The 25,045-nt window shown below is 45.4% G+C and overlaps 2 protein-coding genes across 2 annotated transcripts; one reads left to right on the top strand and one right to left on the bottom strand.

Annotated features, from left to right (window-relative positions):
• Window positions 1-1,292: 1,292 nt before the first annotated feature.
• Window positions 1,293-23,977, bottom strand: LOC139350159 (neurotrypsin). Its single transcript, XM_070991302.1, has 14 exons — window positions 23,595-23,977; window positions 19,648-19,690; window positions 11,528-11,770; window positions 10,527-10,665; window positions 10,266-10,444; window positions 9,788-9,935; window positions 7,879-8,057; window positions 7,415-7,556; window positions 6,925-7,145; window positions 5,897-6,038; window positions 5,528-5,806; window positions 4,909-5,031; window positions 4,548-4,816; window positions 1,293-4,163 (listed from the first exon to the last, which is right to left on the bottom strand). Exons 1-14 carry the CDS (start codon window positions 23,691-23,693, stop codon window positions 3,592-3,594), a joined length of 2,778 nt encoding a protein of 925 aa, XP_070847403.1. The 5' UTR covers window positions 23,694-23,977; the 3' UTR covers window positions 1,293-3,591.
• On the top strand, window positions 14,746-16,446 carry LOC139350162 (E3 ubiquitin-protein ligase TRIM21-like). Its single transcript, XM_070991319.1, has one exon. The coding sequence runs from the start codon at window positions 14,746-14,748 to the stop codon at window positions 16,444-16,446; it is 1,701 nt and encodes a 566-aa protein (XP_070847420.1).
• Window positions 23,978-25,045: the final 1,068 nt, after the last annotated feature.

Raw genomic sequence — 25,045 nt, 5'->3', positions numbered from 1 at the left:
TGCTGTGGATCCAGTTTTAGACAGATGCTGCTTAACCCTTTGAAAGACCAGCTCGCAACAAGTATGACGTAAGTACTCAACCAAAACTGCTTTCTTTCACTCTGTTTTGTCATTTATGGTTATTGTCCACACAAGCGTAGACACAAGCTATCACTAAAGGACCAGTGCGAAGGATTTAGGGGGATCTCTCTGCAAAAATGGAATATAATATTCATAAGTATGTTTTAATTAATTCCGTTATCACCTGAAAATAAGAATCACTGTTGAGCTCGTTATATCTACAGAGAGAGCAGGTCCACAGACAACTTTAAAACACAGGCTCATGAGAGCAGCTTTTGGGTTTTTTGTGTACATGCTTGGAAAGGAGGTGAGGGGGATTCAGTTGGTTGTAATCTGCAACCTCACCACTAGATGCCACTAAATCCTGCACACTGGACCTTTAATACAGCAAGTTTATGAACTTTTATAAATTAGGGCAGTAGTGGAATGTAATTACCATAAATATCTTGACTGAAGAACAGTACATAAGTACAATTTTGACGTACTTGTACTTTACTGAAGTATAGTATAGTATAGTATAGTATAGTATAGTATAGTATAGTATAGTATAGTATAGTATAGTATAGAGATAACATTAAAGTGCTGCTCACATGTTAAAGCATCAATAATAATTATGTAGTATTTCTGCACTGTGGTATTACTACCTTTACCTTTAGTAGTACTTCTTCCAGAAAGAAGCAGGGCTTGAGAGGGGAAATACAGGACCATGAAAAAAAGGAAAAACTGTATGCAGTTTCATCATTTCATAAATAAATGAAGGAGGCTCTTCTGGGTCCCGTTATTCAGCCACGTCCCAAAAGCTGACTCATTTATGCTCATTACAAATCACTTTTCCTGCAGTTTTCAATGAAAACTGGCCAATCCACTGCGGCGAGGGTATCCACTGATCCCTCTTTTTCAGAGGGGAACCCATCCAAACAAAAGGAAAGATTAACAGCTCATGTGACCGAGAGCGGCAGCTAAGCAGATTTACTTTTCATCTACTTTGAGGCAATAAATCTTTTGTAAGCAATCTTTTTATTATTATTTTTTTTCTAACTCTTAAAATCCAGTGTGGGAAATGTTGTCTTCATGAGTCCAAATGTTGCCGTGTGTGTACACAACTGAAAATAATTGCAGCGTGCTTATTATGCATATCGTTTAATCAGCATTGTCTAGTGGCTTAGAGTAAAACAGACTTAATTAAAGCTGAGTAAGGCAGAGAAGAGAGGCCACACCGACACTGAAGGCTGGTTCTCACCAGGTATATGTTTTAATACTCAACCATGATTCAGCACATTACACTGAGGAACAGCTGGCGGGTTTAACGCAGGTAAAGTAGGCCTGAGACACTTTACACTGCTCCCTCAGCATCCAGCCTTAGACACACAATATTTACATGAACCTACAGCATCTGCATGATAAAACACCAATTCTCAAGAAGGAAGGAAGAAAGGAGCAGTGATAGGATCGAGTTTATGTACAGGATTATAAGAACGGGCATTGGACAGGCCCGTGCTGGAGAAACAGCAGTTTCAGGTCACAAGATGCTTCACGACACAATGGCTCACAGTACATCAAAGCACAAGTCAAAGTCCATACACAGTATAAAAAGAACCATCAGGGCCTATCCAGCGAGCGGCGGCCCTGTGAAAATAGAGCAATGTCGCCATCTTCTGGTTAGATCACGCATCTGCTCAGGGTACAAGGAACAGACAACATTTAACTTGAAGAGTTTGTCTATCTAATTCAGTCAAGAATGAACGCGGCACATGTACTATCTAAGGTCAGGAGCAGTAGCTATCTACCCATCTATCTACGTGGAGCTGGACTTGGTACAAAAAGGTATTTTTACGAGCCGACAGTCAGCTTGTGATGGCTTTGAGAGGAGATATCTGTTCTGTACAGTTTAAAGGACCATACCGGCGTTTCAGCTCCTTAACTACAAATACAACAAACTATGTACATGTGATATAACTGCGGACTAAACCATGTTGTGGTGTTTCAGGGGAGCTTTTTGTGGATGTTTTTCCTTCTTTCCAGGCAGCTGCTGTTTCCATAGTTTTCCCTTTGGAATAGAAATCAATGAGCAGCACGTCTGCAGGTTTTCTCTATTATTGTCGTGAGGTAATGCAGTTTAATTGACGTGGAAAGAACGGCCAAACTAAACGCAGACTTCACATTTGTTATGATGGGTTCTGCTGTTTGCTTTTCAGATTTGGGGAATCAGTGGAAACCAGCAGCTTCCTGGAAAGCAGGGCACGCTTTTGAGAAGATCAGCGCACTTAACGGCGCGATGCTGAAGTGCAAGGCGCCCAGAGAGGGGCGTTACTTGACATGTCAGGCTCTCTGCATCCTGTTCTACTCTTTGACATGTAAGTGTACATTTTTGCTTTATAGTTCAGCTGCAAGCCGTCAACTTTCGGGTTGCCAGGTTGTGAAAAATCTCTAATGAAGCCAAGCCTTTAATAAAGACGTGTCTCATTTTGTAATATAAAACTTGCCATAAGTTACTAATGATGAGGTTTATACTTAAGTTTAGTCTCTAATAGGCCAACAGCAAAGGTTAGTAAATCATTTGTCATCATAAATCTTAATTATAAACCCGAAAGTTGCTCTTATTAAACACTTGATCCATGAATTACCAGATGGACCATATATATAATATTAATACTACTGATTAAGACACAGATGTGTTACTGCACTTTAAGATGGCTTTCCTGCTGTTTGTACTTCTGATACGTTTTTATGATATGTGTTTGGACCTCAGGGCCCTCTTAGATGTCATCGTAAACTTTAGGATCAACAATAATCAGCAGTAGACAGACATGAAAAATCACTGGTATGGTCCTAAGTATAGCTTAGTCTTGGGTCTAAACAGCACTTTCACCAGTAAAGGTGTAAGACAACAGCCCTGTTTGGAAAAGCAACATCACCCACATTTGAATTTTTATCAAAACTTAACTGCAGGAGTTGATCTATATTGATAATCATGGAGGGACGATGACGATGCACAATCAGCCTTATTCTAGATGCTCTGGTGGTTAGTTTGTTGATTTTTATTACTAAACAGCTTGCACAGAAGACACACATTAATAGGTGAATTTTAGCATAGATTCTGTGTGACCGACTCAGAAATACCACCCGAATATATTTATGCTAACACTACTGTCCTTAAAATGCATGCCATGCTGAGTTTTTGATCTTCGGTGTCAGTGAAAGGCCCCAATCAGCACGCCAGGCTCGCCCTAAACGCTGCTGACCCCCCAGTCATCGCTCCGCCTCGCTCCAGGCTCTAACTCAACATGTAAAGCACCACGAATCACCCACACACTCTGTCATCCTGGCAGCTCGGCAGGCTCTGCCCACACTGCTGGACTCATCCGACGATAAGCAACCGCACGCACGACACCGAGTTCAGATTAGAAAAGAGTGCAGAGACGGCCGTCTGACTTAAGTTAGGAGCATCGTTCTTTACTCTCATCCTTCCTTTAACTCTCCTTCCTCAGGCGGTCACATGGCACAGATGGTAAGCCAATGGCACGGCCTCAATCAGACCAGGATCTGTGTGTTTCTGTCAGCAGCCCCTACGTGGTGGTTACGTGTGCTTTTAGCGTGTGTGTTAATATGCTGATCGGTGTGTGCGTGATGAGTATGTGTTTGTTTGACATCGCTGATTTCATTGGTTTCTTGCTGATCCTGTGTGTGCTTCAGCTTGGCGTGCACGTGGAGGTGTTTATCCTTGCCCTCGCCGTGTGTGTGCTCCTCGTGCGTGTGTGTCAGATCTTCTTGTGTCTTTGCGTGTGCGTGCGGTTCCTCTGCTCGCGTGTCGGTGACCTCTTCGATCCAGCTCCTGAAGCGGCTGACTCGAGTGTACAGCGACGGTGAGGAGGGGTCTCCGCAGCCGTAACCCCCGGCGACGACCCCGGTGAGTACCCATCGACCCGCCTCCCCCTGACACACCAGACCGCCTCCAGAGTTGCCCTGACAACCGTCGCCGTGGAGGAGGCTGGTGTCCGGAGGGCTGCCGGCACACAGGGCGCCGTGGCTGGAGAAGCTGTCGCCATAGCGCTTTTTACATTGCCATGATGACATCAGAGGGACCCAGGATGCAAGGACGGAGTCTAGGAGAGAGGATGGATGAGATCAGTAAAGGAGCTAGAACACTTAACTGATTGATAAGAATCAACAACATCGTTAATATCATTTGTCAAGCAACAAGACGAAGAGCCTCCAGTCATGTCAGCAGCTCTGTAGGGCTGAACCAAGTAGCGTCACCTACCGGCTAAATGCTAGCATCAACATGCTTAGAATAACAATGCTAACAAGCCAGTGTTTATCAGGTGTAATGTTTACTATGTTCACCTCAGTTTAGCTTGCTAGCATGCTAACATCAGGAGATCAAACTCATTAGGATGAACTCATGAATGAACCAAGTTTCATGGAAATCCATCATGTACGTTCTGAATATTGTTTGAGTGGTACACAGCAGACAGGAAAACACATACCTGGTCCAGTCCAGCCAGCGGTAACCATGACAACACAGGAAGATGGAGTATTTCCCGCAGATGCTGTGTCTGCAGAAGGAAGGCACGCTGCGTTGGTGTTGGGGTCAAAGGTCAGACACTGACCCTTGGTGCTGGGTAGCTTCAGCAAAGCCAGATCATGACCTCCACTCTGACCCTTGAACTTCCTGTGAACCACCACCTGCTCCGGGGTGAGGGTCTGCTCCGAAGCTCCGACACGCACCACGTACCTGGACGGGTCGCTGCCGAACCTGGAGGAGAGGGGGGGGGGGGGGGGGGGGGGGGGATTTATGCTTGTGATGCTCAGAGGTCCTGCTGAAGACGCCTCCAGTGCCGCACCTACCTGCTGACACAGTACGCGGACGTCAGGGCCCAGCAGGGGCTGATCAGAGTGCCGCTGCAGAGGGGGCCGCCATCCTCTCCTTGAGACTGAAGCCACACTGACACCTGCCATGGCCACGTGGTCCTGACAGAGACAGGGAAGAGATCTCCATCAAAACTCTCCCTTTCTTCTCTTTTTCACTTCCTGAAAGCCCTTTCTCATTTGCTCATTCACATTAACTTTGCAGCTGCTCTTGCTGATGTATTTTGGCCTTTATTTTGAAGGAAACTGCTGCAGGAAGTACTTTCAGTTCTGTGCATAGAAGGAGGCGAAGAGAGACACACTCCTGCAGATGTTCTCACAGTATTCCACTGACCGACAGCCGGTGGAGGTAACACACCAAGAAAAACAGAAATGCACCAAAAAATTGATGAAATAATGCAAAATATTATGTATAAAGATGTTTTTAAAGTAGCTTTACAAATGTTTTAATCTCAGTTAGACCTAAAGCGTACACACAGTGCATTTTGATGAGAAACACTGTGAAGCATGATGTTGTTTATGTGTATATTAGTGTTTGGGTTGGAAACATTCCTAAAAAGGGAGCATTTCATTTAAAAAACTTGGTCCTGAATCCTACCTGAGCATGTTTTCCTCCCCTTGCTTCCTCCTCTTGCCCTCCTCCTCCACCAGCTTCCTCAGCCCACAGCTCAGCTCTTGAGGCTTGGCCCGTACCGCTGCCTCCTGCGGCGTGACGTCACACCTCACCCCTGCATCCTCCCTGCGTCTGCAGCCCTGGATGCTCTGACCCAGAGAGGGACACTCTCCCAGGAACTCCTCTTTCCCCGTGCACCTCACCTGGTCCAGGTGGATGGGCCCTTTCCCCTGTCCGAACCCTCCAGCTGCTACCGCTCCACCACTGGGGACAAAGAAAAATGTGAAAATGGGGTTATTTTCAAAGAAAGACTTTAACTCTCTGTCTCTTTCATGCACTCAGAAAATTATGAACCTGTGTCCAAGCTGTCTGCACACCACGGCTGCATTCAGGTCGTTCCAGCCTGAGTCGCAAATACTTCCCCAGTCACCATGGATATACACCTCGACTCGTCCCTCCTTTCTGCTGCTGCCACCCACAAGACGCACCAGGGGACCTGACAGAAGGAAAACCACACAACTCTCATTCATATTCATGCGGGTGCATCTACATCCTCCAGTCTACGCTCACTGAGAGCGGCTTATGTGTCCACTGACGGTGTTAAATGTCATCTGCCGCCTTCTTTATTCAGCCTCTATTCTCATTCTAATGGACTGTGTGTCTACAGGAGGTGCAGGACCTCTGGAGTGCTGAGACAGTAAACATCGCTTTATTCTCTCTGCTGTCAACACGTGGCATTTAAACTCTTTGGACAGACATCGCTGTTTACACTGAGGTAAAGATACAGAGCCACAAAAGGAGGCAGAGCTGGTTTTATTCTTTCATAGATAGACAGGGCAGACAGTCTGATGCCATTTCTGCAGGAGCTTACTTAAGTAAATAGCTCACAGCCTGGCATTAGCCCAGCGCTCTGCAGGGACAGCTTGCCCTTTCTCTACAAAATTAATTGCAGTTGCAGAGTCACCAAACTTCTGCACTGCAGTGCAACGATACCCTGTTTTTTTTTTCCTTGCTGATGTCTTGTTTCTTTCCCTTGTTCTTACTGCATTTGCCTCCCAATTAACAAAAACTCCCAAAACGTAGCAGAGCGGGCTGCTGTTGTCAGACAACAGTAACGAAAGCTGGGCCACCGTGAGGCAAGGCGCATTCATTTACAGAAGAGGCTGTTTTAAAGGTTAAAAATCCACCAAAATGTCGAGGAGAATCTTTTTTTTAATCAAAACCTGTAAATGAATCAACCTTTCAACTCTTCTGCAGTCTGTATTCTGTGAATGTGAATTATTCACTGAATAATGTTAAAATAAATAATGCAGGAGGATTCAGGACGACAGTAAATGAAGAGAAGCCCTGTCAGTGCCCCGCTGTTCCGCCTCATCTCTTACCTGTGGACGGTGCGATAACCGGCACTTCGTTGGTGTCTTGGCTGGATCGGGCTCTGCAGCGAACACCGACGTCCTCGCTGTGGGAGCAGTCAGTCCGCCCCCAGATCCCGTGTCGACAGTCCAGCAGGGAGGTCTCAGACCCCTCGCAGTGGACGTCGTCCAGGAGGATCAGACCGACGCCCTCGCCGAATGTCCCGTCTGATACGACCTCAGCGTGACCCCTGCAGATGGAGAGGATGTTTGTAGTGCAGAAACCAGTTTCCCCATATCCAGAATATGAAGATTTATTCATGCAAATCCACAAAATAACAACAAAAACTGGTTGTTTAGCAAACCTCGAGTAATTTCAAGTGAGAAATGTCACTTATAATCACTTTATTTGGTCAAATCATGCAAACTTTCATCAGATCAGTCACCTGATTTCTGCTTTTTGTGAACGACTAATAAAAATTGTGTTCACAAAACATCTGATGACTTGGTTTTTCTTTACCTGTAGCCCAGCTGTCTGCAGACCACCTCTGCATGCTGCTGGGACCAGTGGTCGTCACACACCGTCCCCCAGTCACCGTTATGGAAAACCTCGACCCTCCCCTCCCAGGGACTGTCTCCTCCAACCAGACGCACCACGCCATCTGAAACGGATTCACAGTGTGACCATTACAAAGTCCTGCGGGGCGTTACTGTGATTAAAGACTCCAGAGAAAACCCTTAATGCAAGCATGAGACATGACATTTCATAGAAGCTACGTTTGCCATTAACATTAATATTAATGAATAATTCAGATGAATTATTAATCTTAGATTAGTCTGATATTTCATGCCAGCAGATATGTTTCTTCCCAGGTCCCATAAATCCTGTTTCTGCTCGTCACGAGGATGTTTGCTGCTTCGTGCAGCAATGATTTATTGATGTTCAGGGGATATAAATAGCAGCGTGTGTGTGTGTACATGTACCTGTATAAGGGCTGCAGGAGACCCCAGCATCCTCCATGTGGTCACAGTTGTGCTGCTCCCATTCCCCATGGGGACACTGATCCAGGAAGAGCTCGTTTCCTGTGCACTTCACAGCATCCAGCAGGATCGGGCCTGAACCCTGACCGAAGTGAGCCCAGGACCAGGCCTTCGCCACACCCCTACAACACACACACACACACACACACACACACACACACACACACACACACACACACACACACACACACACACACACACACACACACACACACACACAATTTACCTAACTGCTGAGTATATTTCTACCTTTTTATACACGGAGACCTTGGGGCAAATGTGTGACTTCTGGTGCATTTAAAGAGGGACTTGACTCCATAACTCATCATATCGTTGTCACATCACCGGTTAATTCTTGGTTAATTTAGTAACCAAACTATAAATTTTAACTTCTGATCCTGATCCATTTCAGTTTTATCCTGATGAGATGTCAGCATGCTAACATGCTCATAATGTTAATGCTAACATGCTTATTTTTAGTTGGTATAACATTTACCATCTTAGCTTAGCATGTTAGCATGCTAACATTTGCTAATTAGCCAACCTCTGGACTTTGATTAGCATAATGTTCGTTTTGCAGGTGTTGGGTCATAAACCAAAGTACTGAACAAATTTCTTTTCAGGGTGCATCATCTGAGAATCATGAATGTCTGTAGAAAATTTCACAGCAATATGTTTCATAGATGGAAAACAGTGTTGGACAGATGATCAGCATCTCCAGATGCATCCTGACTCTATACCTGCTGACTACTAGACAGAAACCTGAGGTAAGAAAACACTCAAAACACGCAAAACAAAGCAAATATCTAAAATAGATTCAATCATCCAAATAAATAATGAATAGCATCTATGAGGATGTTGCTGCATTCGTGTGGTGTTTATTTATTGATGCTGAAATGCAACAAAAAGCACTTCTGTGTGTTTGTGTGGCTCCACGCATTTCTGCTCCATGTAGCCGAAGAGCAGAAAACATAGAAAAACTATGGAGAGCCTGATGAAAGTGCTTCTCTTTTCTCTTCTTGTAAGGCATTAAAATATTTTTATTATTATTTTATTCATCCAATCAAATGTGACTGTCAGCTCCTGTAGAAGCTCGTAGAACAACCTCGTACGAGGACGAGGTTTGGATGTCAACACAAGAACATGACAGGTGTGTAAATGTTTGACACACATACCGAAAAAAAAAAAACTACCCAGGTGGGAAAAAATCATTTTCACTTCATTTTGTCTTTAAGTGTCAAAACACAACAGCGGCTGTGTGCAGCTGTGTGAGAGCATCCATTATTGAGAAGCACAAACACAGATGGTGAGGTGTCCCACAGTGTTGGAGGAGATGAAATGAACCTACTGTTCAACATGGAGGCTCTTTCTCTCCACAGCACAACTTTACGCTCAAAGTTGTCGGGGATGTTACACCTCTGATATGAGGTGGGAACACCTGCACAGGTTCAAACATACTGTAAGCTACCTGAACAGAGGGCTTTCCCAGGGATTTCTGCCTTGATCCAAGTGTCGCCCATGTGCTCTGCTTCAGCGTCTTGACACTGAACTCTTCCAGCTCACTGCTGGTTATCAACCAGAATATTTTCACATCTCACTCTGGTTTAAAGCTACACTGAGTGAGCCACCAGTCGAAGGGCACTCCAAACAAATACAGAGCAGCACACCAGAGTAACTGCTAACTGTGCTACTAGCTGCCGTTAGCTCAGTTAGCTGTGCAGCTTCACGTGTGATCTAATGTGAACTCTGTAGTTAAGGGCTGTTAGCGAGGAATCCGTTTGGGAAAGGGTCTAAATGTCACCACACGTGTTAACTTGATGTAAAGCTGTGGAAAAACCCCTGACGCACATACCCGAAGCCCAGCTGTCTGCACACCACCTCGGCATCTCTGTCGTCCCACTGGTCGTCGCAGACGGAGCCCCACCTTCCCGTGTGAAACACCTCCACACGACCTTCGAAGTCTTCCTCGCCTCCGACCAATCGCAGGGGAGGGCCACTGCCTGAAAGAGGATGTAGGAACATGAGGTCAAACAGTTACAATAGTTGGAATTAAATACATTAAAGCTGCAGACACAATGCAGAACCTTCCATCTCTCTTCCAGGATACCCCCAATTAAATATTGTTAGTGACACGCAATGGTTATAAAATTTCAACCAAACCTATGATTAAATAATTTTGCCTACTGCAGTTTTTAAAAAGCAGGATCTAAAATAAATGATGACTACACAGAGTCCAATGAGAGAAAAGCAAATCGTTTTCAATCAGACAGAGATAACTCAGGTGTGTGGGGGAAACATTCAGGTCTGGTTTCTGTGGAAGTCACACTGACCTTCCGGCGGCGCACACACCGCTGCTGCCTCGTTTCCATGGCTACAGTCACCAGTGACGAACGTCCTGCTCCGGCACTTGCTCAGACTGTCCTCATCACCACGGCAACCAAGGCGCTCGTAATGGAAGAGGCCGGAGCCGGAGCCGAACTGCGAGTGCTGCAGCGCTGTGCCAATGTCGCTGTTGAAACAGAAGGATCGCAGTGAGAACAAGCTGTGAAACACCGATATCGAAGGAGAACCTGCGCGGTGCGATCTCGTACCCCAGGCCCAGCTGCCTGCAGATCACACTGGCGTCTCTGTCTGACCAGTGAGAGTCACACACCGCCCCCCACTGGCCGTTCAGGTAGACCTCGACACGCCCGCTGCCCGAGGACGAGCTGCCAACCAGACGAGCTGCACCTACAAACCCCCAGAAAGAGACGAGACGCTTTAATGTTCACAAAACACAATGAGCCTACAGTCAATATTCACCTTCCAACATTCACAACATATATTACAAATGATGCTTCAACATTGTATACATTAAATACTGTTATGGCATTAGCGTGCATTTAAAGCTGCGTTTCGTCTGCTTTTATCTCTGTTTTGGTCTCCGCCAACTCCTGAGGGAAGCATCTGACTCTTTAGCTGCTAAATGCTCCTTTATGTTCACTAGCTGGTCGCTAACTGTGTCCGTCTGCTGCTCGGTGCAGAGCAGGTAAGCGGCTTTTAGTCTGTTGTTGTTTTGCCACAAACAAGCTGCAGAGTTTTCAGGCAATAAAACCAAAAACAATTCAAAACCACTAAAACACTGCGGAGCTGAGGGAACTGCAGCTGATGGCGGTGATGATTTTCTGGGGGGTCCGTCTCTATGAACAACCCCTCTCACACTGCAGATACTCATCTGATATACTGTTAATATAACATTTAGAGTCATATTCATCGAGAGCACAAAAGCTAAACTTTCACTTTTTGATATCATTGTGAAATAAAATTGATTGGGTTTTGGATTGTTGGAATCGATTTGCAAATCTGATCATAAACTCTGAGAAACTGTGATGAGCATTTTTAGAATTCCCTGAATTTCCTGAACATGTTGAACCAAAACCGGATCTCTCTCTTTCCTTTTCTATATTTTAATGTTCTTTATTATGCATTTTGTTATTATTCCATGTTTTAATCTAAAACCTAAATCACTTTGTAACTTTGTTTTAAAGAAGTACTTTGAAAAAAGTTCATTGTTATTAGAAATCGGTCCCTTCCTGGTGATCCATGGCCGTACCCTGGTGGCAGTCGCAGTATGCCCATCCGATGGCTCCAGAGTTCTGCCTGAAGAAGCACCAGGGGTTGGACTCTCGGTCTGGGTTCCTGCAGTAGCTGTGGTCCCCCAGCCCTCGGCCCGGGTACTGCATGACGTAGTCTGGAAACTCGGTCCATTTCAGACAGGGGGCGCCAGAGTCCGTCTGAGACACGGTGCCGTTGTAGTATCCCAACTCTGTGAATCCCTCAGAGCAGGACAGAGGCACTGCACAAAGAGAGGGAGGGGGGGAGAGGAGAGAGTGAGTAAATGTTGAGGAAGATGGGAGAATAAGATGTTTTGGATGAAAGGAGGAGGATTTGGGTCAGGGCGGACAATGCGAATAAAAGGGATTGAAATGGGGAAAGTTTGGGGGAAGTGAGAGGAAAGAGGAGTGGAATTCCTCTTATTCATGTTACATTATCCCCATGTCTGCATTTTATCTGAACATAAAGGCTTACATGGATGATTCTCATACACTGTCCACCACCACAGCAGGATCCTGCCTAATGCATTTACCCCCGCTGATCCATGTTGGACTGCTGAAATTTCCATAACCTTAAACCTCCATTACTTAACAAGGTGGTGCTTGGACACTCGCAGTAATCTCCTCTGAGACGGAGGACTGTGCGAGTGAAGCTCAGACAGACTGAGAGAGAAACTGCTGACATCAAAGTGGAGCAAAATTAGGCCACAAAATATAGAGCAGGTTACATGCCGGAGCCTATTAAAAACTCACATCAGGCGTTGATGAAAAGGAATTATTTTGCAGGACATAACAAGCAGAGCGCTGCACAAAAAGGCATATGAATGCAGTCAGAGGCAGTTTTGATGAGATTAGATTATTGAAGGAGGATGACAGATAAGACGCCTCTGTGTCCTCGCGCCTCAAAGTCTTCAGTATTCGATGAATAAATAAGACATTAGATAAATGAATTCATCAAACAAATAATGAAAATTATGATCATTATAATGAGTGAAGGCTCTATTGGAGTTTTGAAAAGTCTGTTTTCATGTCGCAATGTTCACACACATTGAGCACACACTACTTAATTAGTTCATTCTTTACTATTTTTATATTTGCTTCTTTATTTCCTTGCCTCCTTCTAGTCTTCCTTTCCTCCTCTAACTGAATCTGAAAGACTGAAAATCCCCCAAAACCAGAAAAAGAAAAACAATAGAGAATGTTAATTTATCCCTGTAACTTGAGTATTTCTCCCCTGTGATGTCGCTACTCTTTCTGCACAGCTTTAAGGCTTTTTGAGGCCAATCGTCTTTAAACTATGATTAATGGTGGAGGTGCTTCAGTAACCAGCGAGTCTTATCTCTTTGACGCACACAGCTTGGCCGTCCTGGAACATTATCTACGCAGCGCAACCCTCATGCCCACCTTGCACACTAACACACTTGCATGGTTGCATTTGCTGCATGGTGACAGAAACACACATCTCAGTGCGGTAAGACACAGAAACACACACACACACACACACACACACACACACACACACACACACACACACACACACACACACACACACACACACACACACACTGGGTCAAATTTGGAGGCAGATAAGAGGAGGAGCAGAAGCGGAGACAGGAAATCAATCAGGCAAAAATGTACTGAACTAAAGCAGACATCTATCCTCAAACAATAAATAATACAGAACGCAGTGAAACACAGCAGGACGAAAAAATCCCCTGACTTCACACACAAAGAGGTGTCTGTCCCTTTAAGACAGAGACGCAGGAAGAAAGTGAAAGTGCACTTCTTTCCTGGGAAACAACCCTGCTCTCTGCTCCCATTAGAACTCCTTCACAGACCAGCACCAGCACAGTAAGTAGCCGTGACCGAGACACACTTTTATTATGACTAATAAGAAGCGAATCGAGTGTGAGTGGAGTGTGTAGGTCGCAGTGTCCCACCGTCTGCCCTTTGAGCCTTTTTGTTTGTGAAGCTTTCACATCACATGATCCTCATCAGCATACTTCTCATGGACATGTAGATCCCTACGTGCGCTCTGCTCATCCACGTCAGCTTGAAAGTTGAGATTCGAAGCCGATTCTTGACTTTTGGAACAAAAAGTGACAAAAAAAAAATATTTGCTGTATTAGCTTTTCAGTTATTGGGATTTTTGTCAACTGAGGTCAAGAAAAAGCTTTTGACTTCTAAATCTGTGTCCTCTTTGTGCATTATATGCCAAATATAGGTCTAAAGTAAGTATTTTTAGTTCAAAAACTTTCACTTTTCTTTTTCTGTTGCAGTAGCAAGTCGCAACGTGCCCACAAGTGGATTTATGGCTGCAACCTGTGTTCATAAGCGATGAATCTACCAGTTTTGTTCTGTTAATAATTACTCACTCGGTTCATGGCTTAGGGCTGCACGGTGGCGCAGCAGGTAGGGCGCAGCAGGTAGTGCGCGTGCCTCACAGCAACAAGGTTGCCGGTTCAATTCCCAGGTTGGGCCTTACTGTGTGAAGTTTGCATGTTCTTCCCGTGCATGCGTGGGTTCTCTCCGGGTACTCCGGCTTCCTCCCACAGACCAAAAACATGCTCATTAGGTTAATTGATGACTGTAAAATTGCCCCTAGGTGGGAGTGTGAATGGTTGTCTGTCTGTATATGTTGCCCTGTGATCGACTGGCGACCGGTCCAGGTGCACCCCGCCTATCGCCTGCCCCAGCAACCCCCGCAACCCCGAAAGGGATACGCGGTATAGAAAATGGATGGATGGATGGTTCATTCCCATCATACTTCCCCAAATCCTAAGCGAACTTCAGAAGCTTCAAAATGCCTTTTTTGTTTGACCTTCAGTCCAAAACCAAAAGATATTAATTAATTCAAAAATGTCTTAAATGATTAAGATGTTATCAAAATAGTTGCAGATTAATTTCTCTTCACTGACTAATAGATTAATCGGCTAACTGTTTTAGCTTTAAATTCACTGAAAACCTCCACTTTAAAGTTTCTCAACAAAAACATCTGTTTGAACACCTTTAATCACATGAAAACTTGGGAAAGTCCATCTGCTGAAGTCGATCATGTGTGATGATCCAGAGCCCCACAGCAGCCTCTAAATAGACCTTGTGGTAAGATTATGTTTCGCAGCTGCTCCTAATGTCAAGAGTGGATTTTGGATCTCAGCTTTATGCAGCGTTTGTGTGAATGTTTTCCCTCACTGAAGTTTCCGGCTTGTTTTCAGAAATGGCCTCCAGCATCAACCTCTTATCTGAAGATCAGCTTCTTTGTCCCATCTGCCTGGATGTTTTCGTTCGGCCGGTTTCCACCCCGTGTGGGCACAACTTCTGCATGTCCTGTGTGACGGCCTACTGGAACGACTCACCGGTCTGCCAGTGTCCCGTCTGCAAGGAAACGTTTCAAAGGAGGCCGGATCTCAAGGTCAACACTTTCATTTCAGAGCTGGCCTTGCAGTTCGTGTCGCTTAAAGTGACAGACGCTTGCATCCGGAGCCCTGACCAGCAGCAGGCTAGCTGTGGCGCTGCGGTGCTGTGTGATATTTGTACTGACACCAAGCAAGAGGCTGTCAAATCCTGTCTGGAGTGTCTGTCGTCTTACTGCGACGTTCATCTGGAGCCTCATCACAGAGTTGCCGGACTGAAGAGACACACACTGGTGGACCCCTTGACGAGCCTGGAGGACCGGATCTGCAAAGAGCATACCAGACTCCTGATACTGTTCTGCAGAAACGACGAGGTTTTGCTGTGTGACGTCTGTGCCAGATCACGCCACGTGAACCATGACGTCGTTCCTGTGCAGCGTGCATACACCGAGATGAAGGCTCTGCTGGGGGGAGCAGAGGGCAAAGTGCAGCAGATGATCCAGGAAAGGCTGCAGAAGGTCCGAGTCCTGAAGGACTCAGTAACGCAAAGCAAGAAAGAAAGCAGAGACGCGATAGCAAACAGCGTGCAGGACTTGACAGAGCTGGTCTCTGAGATTCAGAAGAGCCAGGCGGAGCTTGTAAAGGCGATGGAGGAGAAGCAAAAAGCAGCAGAGGAGGAAGCAGATGGGTTTATTCGCAGTGTGGAGCAGGAGATCACCAAGCTGCAGACGACAAGGAAGAAGTTAGAGGAGCTAAAACGGACAGAAGACCAGTTCTATTTTCTCCAGAGCTTCCCAAACCCGTCCCTCCTGCCACACACAATGGACTTGTCCACAGTCAGCTTTGACAGACACAGGGAGATTCATCGCCTACAGAAATCTTTGAGAAAATCAGTGTCTCAGCTGCGAATGCTTCTGAGTAAAATGAACACGGAAATAAAACAGTTCTCCGACGGCACAGACGTGTCGAGCGATGCGACGCTGAGATATGTGCAGCAGTACGGGCAGGACGTTGTGCTCGATCCTGCCACAGCTCACCCTGCGCTCCTTATATCCGGTGATAGGAAACAGGTGAGGTACAGCATGGAGTTCAGTACGTGGGTGAACAAGATCCTGAGCCCGAAGATGTTTGCCCAACATCTGGCAGTTCTGGGAGACAGAGGCTTCTCGTTGTCCAAGTTTTACTTTGAGGTGTTTGTGGGTAGGAAGACTGAATGGTGCCTGGGCGTGGCCACGGCGTCCATCGACAGGAGAGCGGCGCCTCTTCGGAATTCCCACAGTGGACTCTGGGCCCTCTGGTTCCTAGTAGACAGGTTTGAATCCTTCTGCACTCCAAACGTACCGGTCCACTTAGGAAAGGTGGAGAGGGTCGGCGTGTTCGTGGATTATGGCAGAGGGCAAGTTTCTTTCTACGATGTGCAGACTGCAACGCTTATTTACTCGTTTACTGACTGTTTCTTTACTGAAGAACTGTGTCCGTACTTTAACCCTTGTGATAATGAATATGGTTCAAACCTGGACCCGATGATAATTGTTCCCATCAGCACGTCCTGTGGTGCGGAGTGAACGGAGGCTTCGGAGAGTCACTGGTTTGTAGGTCATGTACTACAATGCAAAAAAAATTCAATGAAGATTTTTGGCAGCATGGTGGGGCAGCAGGTAGTACGCGTGCCTCACAGCAAGAAGGTCGCCAGTTCGATCCCCGGGTCGGGCGGGGCCTTTCTGTGTGAAGTTTGCATGTTCTTCCCGTGCATGCGTGGGTTCTCTCCGGGCACTCCGGCTTCCTCCCACAGACCAAAAACATGCTCATTACGTTAACTGGTGACTCTAAATTGTCCTTAGGTGTGAGTGTGAGTATGAATGGTTGTCTGTCTTTGTATGTTGCCCTGCAACCGGTTCAGAGTGTACCCCGCCTCTCGCCCGTTGACAGCTGGGATAGGCTCCAGCCCCCCCCGCAACCCCGAAAGGGATAGTCGGGTAGAGAAAAAGGATGGATGGATGAAGATTTTTGGTAAATGATGACAAAATATCCGCAACATCTGAGGGGATGAACCATCGTCCTCTGCTGCTTCTGTAATTTGCTGATTACTTGTTTATTTTAAAAGCAATTTCCAGGTCACTTCAATGGATGACTAAGCATCAGAAGTCTTCAAAATATTATAAATTATCGTCCCGCATGTACCTGCTCTCTTCACTAATAAGTAGTCTAATTCTACACACCTGTGTAAAGGTGAACCCAGCATGTACAAAAACATATTTGGCATCTAGGGGTTGTTTTGACAAAAGAGGCATCATTTAGTGTTTGAACCACAAGGGGAAGAGTCCAGTGTCCACTGTTAAGTCTATGACCCGAGGGCTCAGAGCACTGTGACGTTAGCAAGAGCTCCGTGGTTTCCTTTATCAGCCCTTCATGCACGCTTCCAGTGACTTTGCTCAAAGGAATAACCCACAATGCAAAGCGTTTCAAGGTTAAAATGATGATAACGGTGTAGTGGGGCTTTGTCTAATATCCTTTTCTCTATAAAATGTCAGAAAATAGCTCAAAAGTAGCATATTCACAGTGCTTGTTTGGTCCCAAATCCTCATATTTGAGTAGCTGGAACAATGTGCAGTAATATGTGTGCAACAGTTTCTGATTACTTTTCTGTCAATCGATTAATCAACTAATTGTTTCTGCTCTACACACTCGGTGCTAATCAGCGCTAATGCGACAACATGGCTTCCAAACATGTTGCTTTGATGCAACAACCAACGCTCATTAATTCACTCACTAATAAATTGAGTGAAATATCAGCCTCACACTTCCTCTGTCCAGGAAGGAGTGGGGCCTCCCGGGCATGGAAGTGGCATTTTGACATGTCTCAGCAGGAAAAGCACAGGTGTAAATGATAAAGTGAAGCAGAAAAGTGCACTCAGCAGATCCGTAGTCTGTGGTAGCATCTGAGTTATATAAACGAACACGCTGATTTATAGTGGATGGGTTTTGGGTGTGTGAAACAATATGTCCTTAGTGAGGAAAACATTCATTATATTTTGTAGAATGTGAACATATACGTTTGACTCCCATTAAAAAAGACGCTGTGCACATTAAGCAGGAGGCACAGCGGCGAAACCTCATTGATTCATTGATTTCATTGATCTCCAGACACGCCACGACAGGATCAGTCGGGATCTAATGACGATTTGTGTTCTGCACATCCAAAAGGTCACACAGTGAAATTATTTGGAGCAAAGCTGCTGTCATGATGAATCCTGAGCTCCAGCAGAGTGTCTGAAAAATGTGTTTCAGAGGCTAAAAGTTTAAAACACTCAAACAATAATAAAGAAATAAAGCAATAAAGAAATCTACTGGAAAGCTCGTACTGTGTGACACAATTTAAAAGGTGATGAGGTCTTCAGGGACGAGTTGAGCTGAGAAATAAGTTTGCCCTCTTGTGTTGATACTGCCTTCTTGCACATTACTGAGGTTTGCTGTACGTCTGATCTCTGGGAATCAAACCACATGCATACCACCGCAGTCGTAGTAACATATAACACAGAAACATTTAACGCTCATGCTGATTTTGTTTTTATCATAGCATGTGGATGCCTTGTCACTGCGGTGAAACGTGTGTTGATGATGATTAACTAAATGACTGAATAAAAATGTGTTTTAAAGCTGTGTGCGCTCTGTAATGGCAATAAAAGTTTTATGGCCAGCCTGATGAAATTTTAATTAAGTCAAAATGCATTACGTAACTGAACCAGGAAATATTTTCACTGTGTATCTGTCGTTTACGTCTTCAGCGAGAGCGTCTTTAAAGGAATGTTCCTCTTTTTCGTCTTTAAATTCCCGTTTTTAACTCCTTCCTCTCTCGTCCTGTTTGTCTCATTCAAGTCCTTTCATTCATCTCGACACCCGCAGCGTTCAGACACACACACACAACGCTCGTCTCTAACACCCTCCTCATTGCCACGACAACGGTACTCAGCCCATCGCCATGGGAACACTCAGTCTCCCTGCTCCCATAATCCATTTCCCAGCCACAATGAGTATTTGACACGGTTCACATTTGGAGGCTTGCTGTATGGGGGGTGGGTGCGCAACATCATCTGCACAATAAATATGGAATACGGGAAAGCTGCTCCTCCGTTTTACACTGTTTAACCTGATTTTCAAACAGTTTGGAGCAACAAAAGACGCTGCAGGAAAGTGTCGCAGCAGACAAGCATCTTGTGCAACATTTGCTGAATTCCCCTTATGAAAACCATCTTGTTATTCAGGTCATATTTAAAGAGGCTTCAGGGGTTCACACATGAGCTAGATGGTGCGGCTGTCTCTGCAGATAGATGAGAAGAGTGCTTTTAATTGCATGTACTTCATTTGAATGTCAGTGTGCGCACGGCTGCGAATGCAAAGGTGTTTCAGCGGTGGAAGCGAGCCAGGGAAGGAGGAGTTCCTCGCCCCACCCCCCCATCATGGCCTCCACTCCTCTCAGGGATGGAGAGAAAGAAGAGAAAGGAGGGAAATTAATGCAGAAGGATGCAGGCCGGAGGGAAGAGGAGAGGTAAGCCTGAGTGTGGGAGCGGGACTGAGGCGATAAAAGAAAGACGAGGCGTCAGCAGAGGGGCTTCACGAGCGTCTGAGTCAGAATGTGGGTTAAACTGGACGGAGAGGCACAGAAAGAGCAGAAGGGAAGAGATGCAGGAGGAGGAGGAGGAGGAGGCAGGATGGAGAGAAGCTTGATTTATAGCTGTGCACAGACAGGACTATCACCTCCCACTTACCTGAGTTCTGCACCTCGTTTAAGTAACTGTCCTCAGCCACCACCTGCAGACAGGAAGAGAGAGGAAGTTCAGTTGATAACGTGCCCGTCATTCAAGGCAAAAAGCAGAATTATTATTATAACAACAAGACAGAGCGCCGAGGTTACGCTTCCTGCTCCTTTTGTCTGGTAGTTTGCAGAATATCTCAGACATCTGCGAGCAAATCTGGTGGAACATTAGACTTCGGGCCCAGGGAGAAATGATGGAAGCAACACCGTGAAGTCATTTAAATATGAAGGGAAAAAAGGCTCAATTTTACTGGCTTTTCATGATTCATACATAAATGTGTATGATGACTGGTGAATAAATCGCAAATGCTCCAATCCACATGGTGACAAACACCACCCAACTCGACTGAGCACATTATGTATTCCTCATATAAACAGATGAACTCATTAATCGCCAACATTTATTCACAAATTGCCGCACATGTTGTTTTTTTGGGTTACTGGGTGCCAGATTCTTGTTCTAGGCATGGTACGTATGTTTGACATAAACGATCGTGAATTCTTTGTCCTTCCAAAAAAGCCCACATGGGCGTAAAGGACTAATCTGACTCTAAGCAAACAATGTAGGAAAAATTTCAGGACGTTTTCTGTTACATGACTGTGCTTCAACCTTGACAAAGGCGTTCGCTGTCTGAGAGGTTCTACTTGAGGAAAATATTCTCAGGTCAAAGCCAGAAACCAGAGAACAAAGGAAAGTCTGTGAGGTCGAGAGGCGAAACAGCAAAGACGAAGGAGTATTCTCACGATCTCCACGTTTTTTGTGCTTGAGTTTATTTATTAACGGCTCGGAAGGAAAGAAATAAGCCACCCAGGTATGAGAGTGTAGTGTACAGTGTAAAAACACACACACACACACACAGAAATAGTACTAGACAGCATCAGATGATATCTAACAGAAGAGTGTCGGTTTCATTTTCAGAAATCAGGTCACACGTCTACACAGCGGTGCACCTTGCAGAATTGGAGAGGACACACATGTATGTAGCACACACACTCAAACACTCTCACACACGGTGTTGCCACAGTGGAATAACTGTAGTGAGGGCAGTGAAATACAACACATTTCACCTTGAGTTCTGATCTCTAGCTGTCTCTCTCCAGTGACCCACAACACACACACACACACACACACACACACACACACACACACACACACACACACACACACACACACACACACACACACACACACACACACACACACACACACACACACACACACACACACACACACACACCTCCCACAAGACTCTGCTCAGCCTAATGATATTAGAGCAGGAACAGGTGACCTGTGGTCGTGAACATGGGTGCTGATATCTCCATTCACATCAATCACACGGCTCGATTACGGCCTAATCAGTTATGACGCTCTCACAGCTGCGTCCACTGCATGGCCATGCAAACACACTCACACACACACAAACAAACACACATACACAGTGTGTTTCCATCACTTCTGGGGACATTACATAGACTTGCATTCATTTCTTGCAGACTTACCCCAACCAGTACCGTGACTACTACTTGCATCTTCACTCTAAAATTTAATAATTTACATTATGGGAACTTGTGTTTTGTCACCACAATGTGACAGCGCAATCAGATTTATGTTCCAACAACATGAGTGATGTACATCCACGCACACACACGCTGTATAGAGCAGGAAACGTGCAGATAACAGAAGCAATACAGAAATCTCTAAAGTGATGATTTCAGTCGAAGCTGAGTCCTAAATGATAAATATGTGTGTTAATCTTAAAGTGGTTGTTGCTGATAAAGTTTGGGGAAATTCTCCACCTGCACTCAGACAATCACGGTAGTTTAAACACTAAAGCACATGTAGTTTTATCATCCACTCCTGCCTCGTGTCTGCAAAGCATCTGGTCTGTGGTGCAGCGTCAGGTTTGCATCAGGTTGGTTCATGCAGCAGATGATCCAATCTGATGATGATTCACTCAGTTAATCAATCAGTCTATAAAATACCAAAAAGAAATGTAAATGTCCATCATGAAGCCTGTAATGAATCAGTGCAGATTTATAAGACAGCTTCCTCCATTTTGAGCTCTATGGACCTCTCCACGCCGTCAAAGGTAAGTACTGTCAAGGTGGTTTGCAGCTGCAGGTCGGAGATCACCAACGTTGAAAATCCACAAGAAAATCTACTGATTGTGACGATTCTATGAAAATTAGGTGATTTCTGGTCCAAAATGTCGCTGTCATACACGCTGGTGTGCAGAGATGGAACTAACTTGTCTTCTAGTTTGGGACTTTGACACCAGACGTCCTTTCATTAAGGTTGTGGTTTCACTTGAATTTCAAAAAAGCAATAACACATCTTGTCTCAAGCTTCAAGTCACGTCTGACCAATACTGCGATCTTACCTTTCTTTACGTTTCAATTTTCAATCTTATGTTGTGACAACGCTGTGGTTACGATCTGTTGTAGCCACAATGGTTCAAACTGTAGTCAAATTGAATGTATTTGCAGTTAGCAGGAACGTACAATGGCAACATTTTATTCTGGCAACTGAGCAGACGTATCAATCATTTCAACAAGTTCCCCAAAGTGACAAAGCCTCCAGCAGCTGTAGTATAACGGGAGCAGAAGAAGAAGTCAGGTGACGCTGTGCTCCAGGTGGAGGTGGATGGACGGGTTGGCCAAACATCAGACTTCAACACAGCTCGACCAAAGTCTTTCCACCACCTTAACCCTGTGTTTGATATCATAACCATGATGACTGAGGTCGCCAAACCTTGACGAAGTAGTCATTTCACTCGTCTTTTGGTCTCAGAGAGTAAAGAAATCCTGGATGTGATTCAGCCTGCAGGTTACAGAAGGCTGTGGACTGACTTCAGCGGTGCCTTTCTGTTTACCTTCGACATCTTTGCTCTGATGTTGCTGACAAAACATTCAGGGTTCACCCTGCGAAAAGATTTGTCTAATGAAGTTGAAATGAAAAGAGAAAAAGAGCTGAAACTCATCTGCAGTGAGCTAATTGTGCTACATGCACGGCTGCTTCCAGTGTTGGCGGGTCTAATTAAATCCTGCACATCCCTGTACTCCACTAATGACTTCCACACACACACACACACACACACACACACACTACACAGCTCATATGCTGCACATTTGCGAGAGAAAGGAAAATGAATGAATCTAATGATTAATGGAATGATTTAGCATTAATTGATTGCTTTGCAACATGCTGATCCAGCAGAAGAAATAAAAACTTTTGACCAATTTGAGCTCAGAAAATGACTGACTTCCAGCTGATCCTCTGACCCTCCGCTGACAACAGCACCTGCTTCACTACTTCTCGGCCTCAGCATGTCTGTGCTGACTGAGTCGCTGTGACAAGCTCCAGCAGCCCGTGCAGGGTTCACTCCCACAGCACCGCGGGGGCACAGCCGCCACCGACGGCCTCCTCTCATGATACCCCGCCGAGGGGGCTGGAGGAGGGTGGAGGGGTTGTGATTGCATGTGTGCGTGCGCGCGCGTGAGACAGCATAGTGTCCGCTTAATTGGACAATGCGCTTTGATGGCGCCATTAATTGGCTAAAAGGCAGATTAGAGGGTGTTTGATGCTCGTCTCACGCCTCGACCCGCACCTGCTTTGTTGGAAATGCATGCGGAATAAATCAGTGGGTTTATCGTGAAGCATGGAAACATTACATGAGTCACTCCTCTGAGCTCGGGTGCATTTCCCTGCATTATAGGCTTATCAATATATCTTATTATCAATTTAATTATCGACCCAATTAAGGCTTTTTTAAATGCAGCTCAGGTGATCAAAGCGTGTCTGTCACGGGACATGGCTGAAGGAAAAAAAGAAAAAATCAGGCCACATTGCAAAAATCGACCCCATCATCATCCTCCTCATCATCAGACAGGAGTACGTACCTCCGCGAACAACGGCAGCCAGAGGCAGGCGGTTCCGATCACGCACAGCATTTCGCGGCTGGTTAGAGCCATCCTTCCCGCCCGGTGTGTCCGTGTCATAGCCAGAAAAGCCGCCGCTCCACTCCCATCTCTGTGTCCAACCTGTCCGCGAGGTGCGCCGTTATCCTCCGCCCGCTCGTCCCGCTGCTGGAAGGAGCGTGGTGTGTGATGATGTACGTGGGAGGTTTTACGCACGGAAGACTGGGTGCGGCACTATAAACGCTTCACGGGATGGAAAACACACCGACGCGCGCGCGCACGCACACACACCGATCCAATCCTGGAGGAAATAGTGTTGAGCTCTGCAAAAAACCTGATGCCACAAGAGCACCTCTCTCTCTCTCTCTCTCTCTCTCTCTCTCTCTATCACACACACACACACACACACACACACACACACACACACACACACACACACACACACACACACACACACACTTTCTCTCCGGCTCTGTAATCAGCCGCCTGATTCATCATTGATGAATTGTTGAATCTTTACTTAGTTTTCTAAGCGTTTGTCTCTTCGGGTCATGTTGTGGGTCTATTTTTAGATTTGATATTGCGGACAATTCTGCAAATGACCTCTTCAACTGATGAATGAACGTCACTAATTTCACCTTCTCACATGGTCAAACACACACTGACGTATGGGAATGACTCCCATGCTGGCACTTCTCTTGAATGTTCATGCCTGATTTCCCAGATGCAATAACAGATAGAAAAATATTCTATTTGTCTCTCTGAATAATCTGCATTGAATAATCCAGTGTGTTCAGTGGGTTTTGGACAAATTGTTTGTTGCTCCCCTGGTTACCCACATGGTTCCTTGAAAGGGAAACAGTTTCTCATAAATTTCAGAGGCTGCATCTTTTTCAAACTGAATAAACAGATTTTCTCTTAGACAGAAACACCTGACTTAACAGAACGCAGCAGTGCAAGAGCCCACAAGCAACCAGAGCATTGATCACTGTGATAGAAATATTCTTTAAAAAGCTCAAATAACAGTTCAACACAGGGCCCTCCTCACATGAAGACCCTGTCCCTTTTTTCCCCCAGTCTGACGCCTCTGCAAGCACTATACTTCTGCATGCTGAGAAAGCATATGGCAGCAGACCGACAGGTGATACCACAGCTTATCACGTTCCGATGTAAAGATAAGGCATTGGTAAACAAAAAACAGACAGCAACATGCAAATCACACCCACAAATCACAGAAAAAATGTCATAATTGAGAGTTGAAATCATTATTTCTGTCATGAAATGGCATTAAAGAATAACTGCGGATTGAAAGGTAGAAATCTCTAAAATTTCATCCAGCGTGACGGCTGGGTGTGGTCAGGTGTGGTCAGGTGTGGTCTGCTCTAACTGTGACCACAACCAGCTGATGATGCAGTGCTGTACTATAGTGCAAC

Source organism: Chaetodon trifascialis, chromosome 21, assembly GCF_039877785.1.
Source record: "Chaetodon trifascialis isolate fChaTrf1 chromosome 21, fChaTrf1.hap1, whole genome shotgun sequence".
NCBI classification, from domain to species: domain Eukaryota; kingdom Metazoa; phylum Chordata; class Actinopteri; order Chaetodontiformes; family Chaetodontidae; genus Chaetodon; species Chaetodon trifascialis.
The sequence above is the reverse complement of the archived record's forward strand: the minus strand, read 5'-3'. Positions and strand labels throughout refer to the sequence as shown.

Excerpts from the sequence above, each read along its gene's own strand:
- LOC139350162 (XM_070991319.1), top strand. The coding sequence starts at position 14,746 with ATGGCCTCCAGCATCAACCTCTTATCTGAAGATCAGCTTCTTTGTCCC.
- LOC139350159 (XM_070991302.1), bottom strand. The coding sequence starts at position 23,693 with ATGACACGGACACACCGGGCGGGAAGGATGGCTCTAACCAGCCGCGAA. Across the intron at positions 19,691-23,594 it reads GGCTGCCGTTGTTCGCGGAG|GTGGTGGCTGAGGACAGTTA; the intron begins GTACGTACTCCT and ends TCCTGTCTGCAG. Across the intron at positions 5,032-5,527 it reads GGGGAGGAAAACATGCTCAG|GACCACGTGGCCATGGCAGG; the intron begins GTAGGATTCAGG and ends TGTCTCTGTCAG.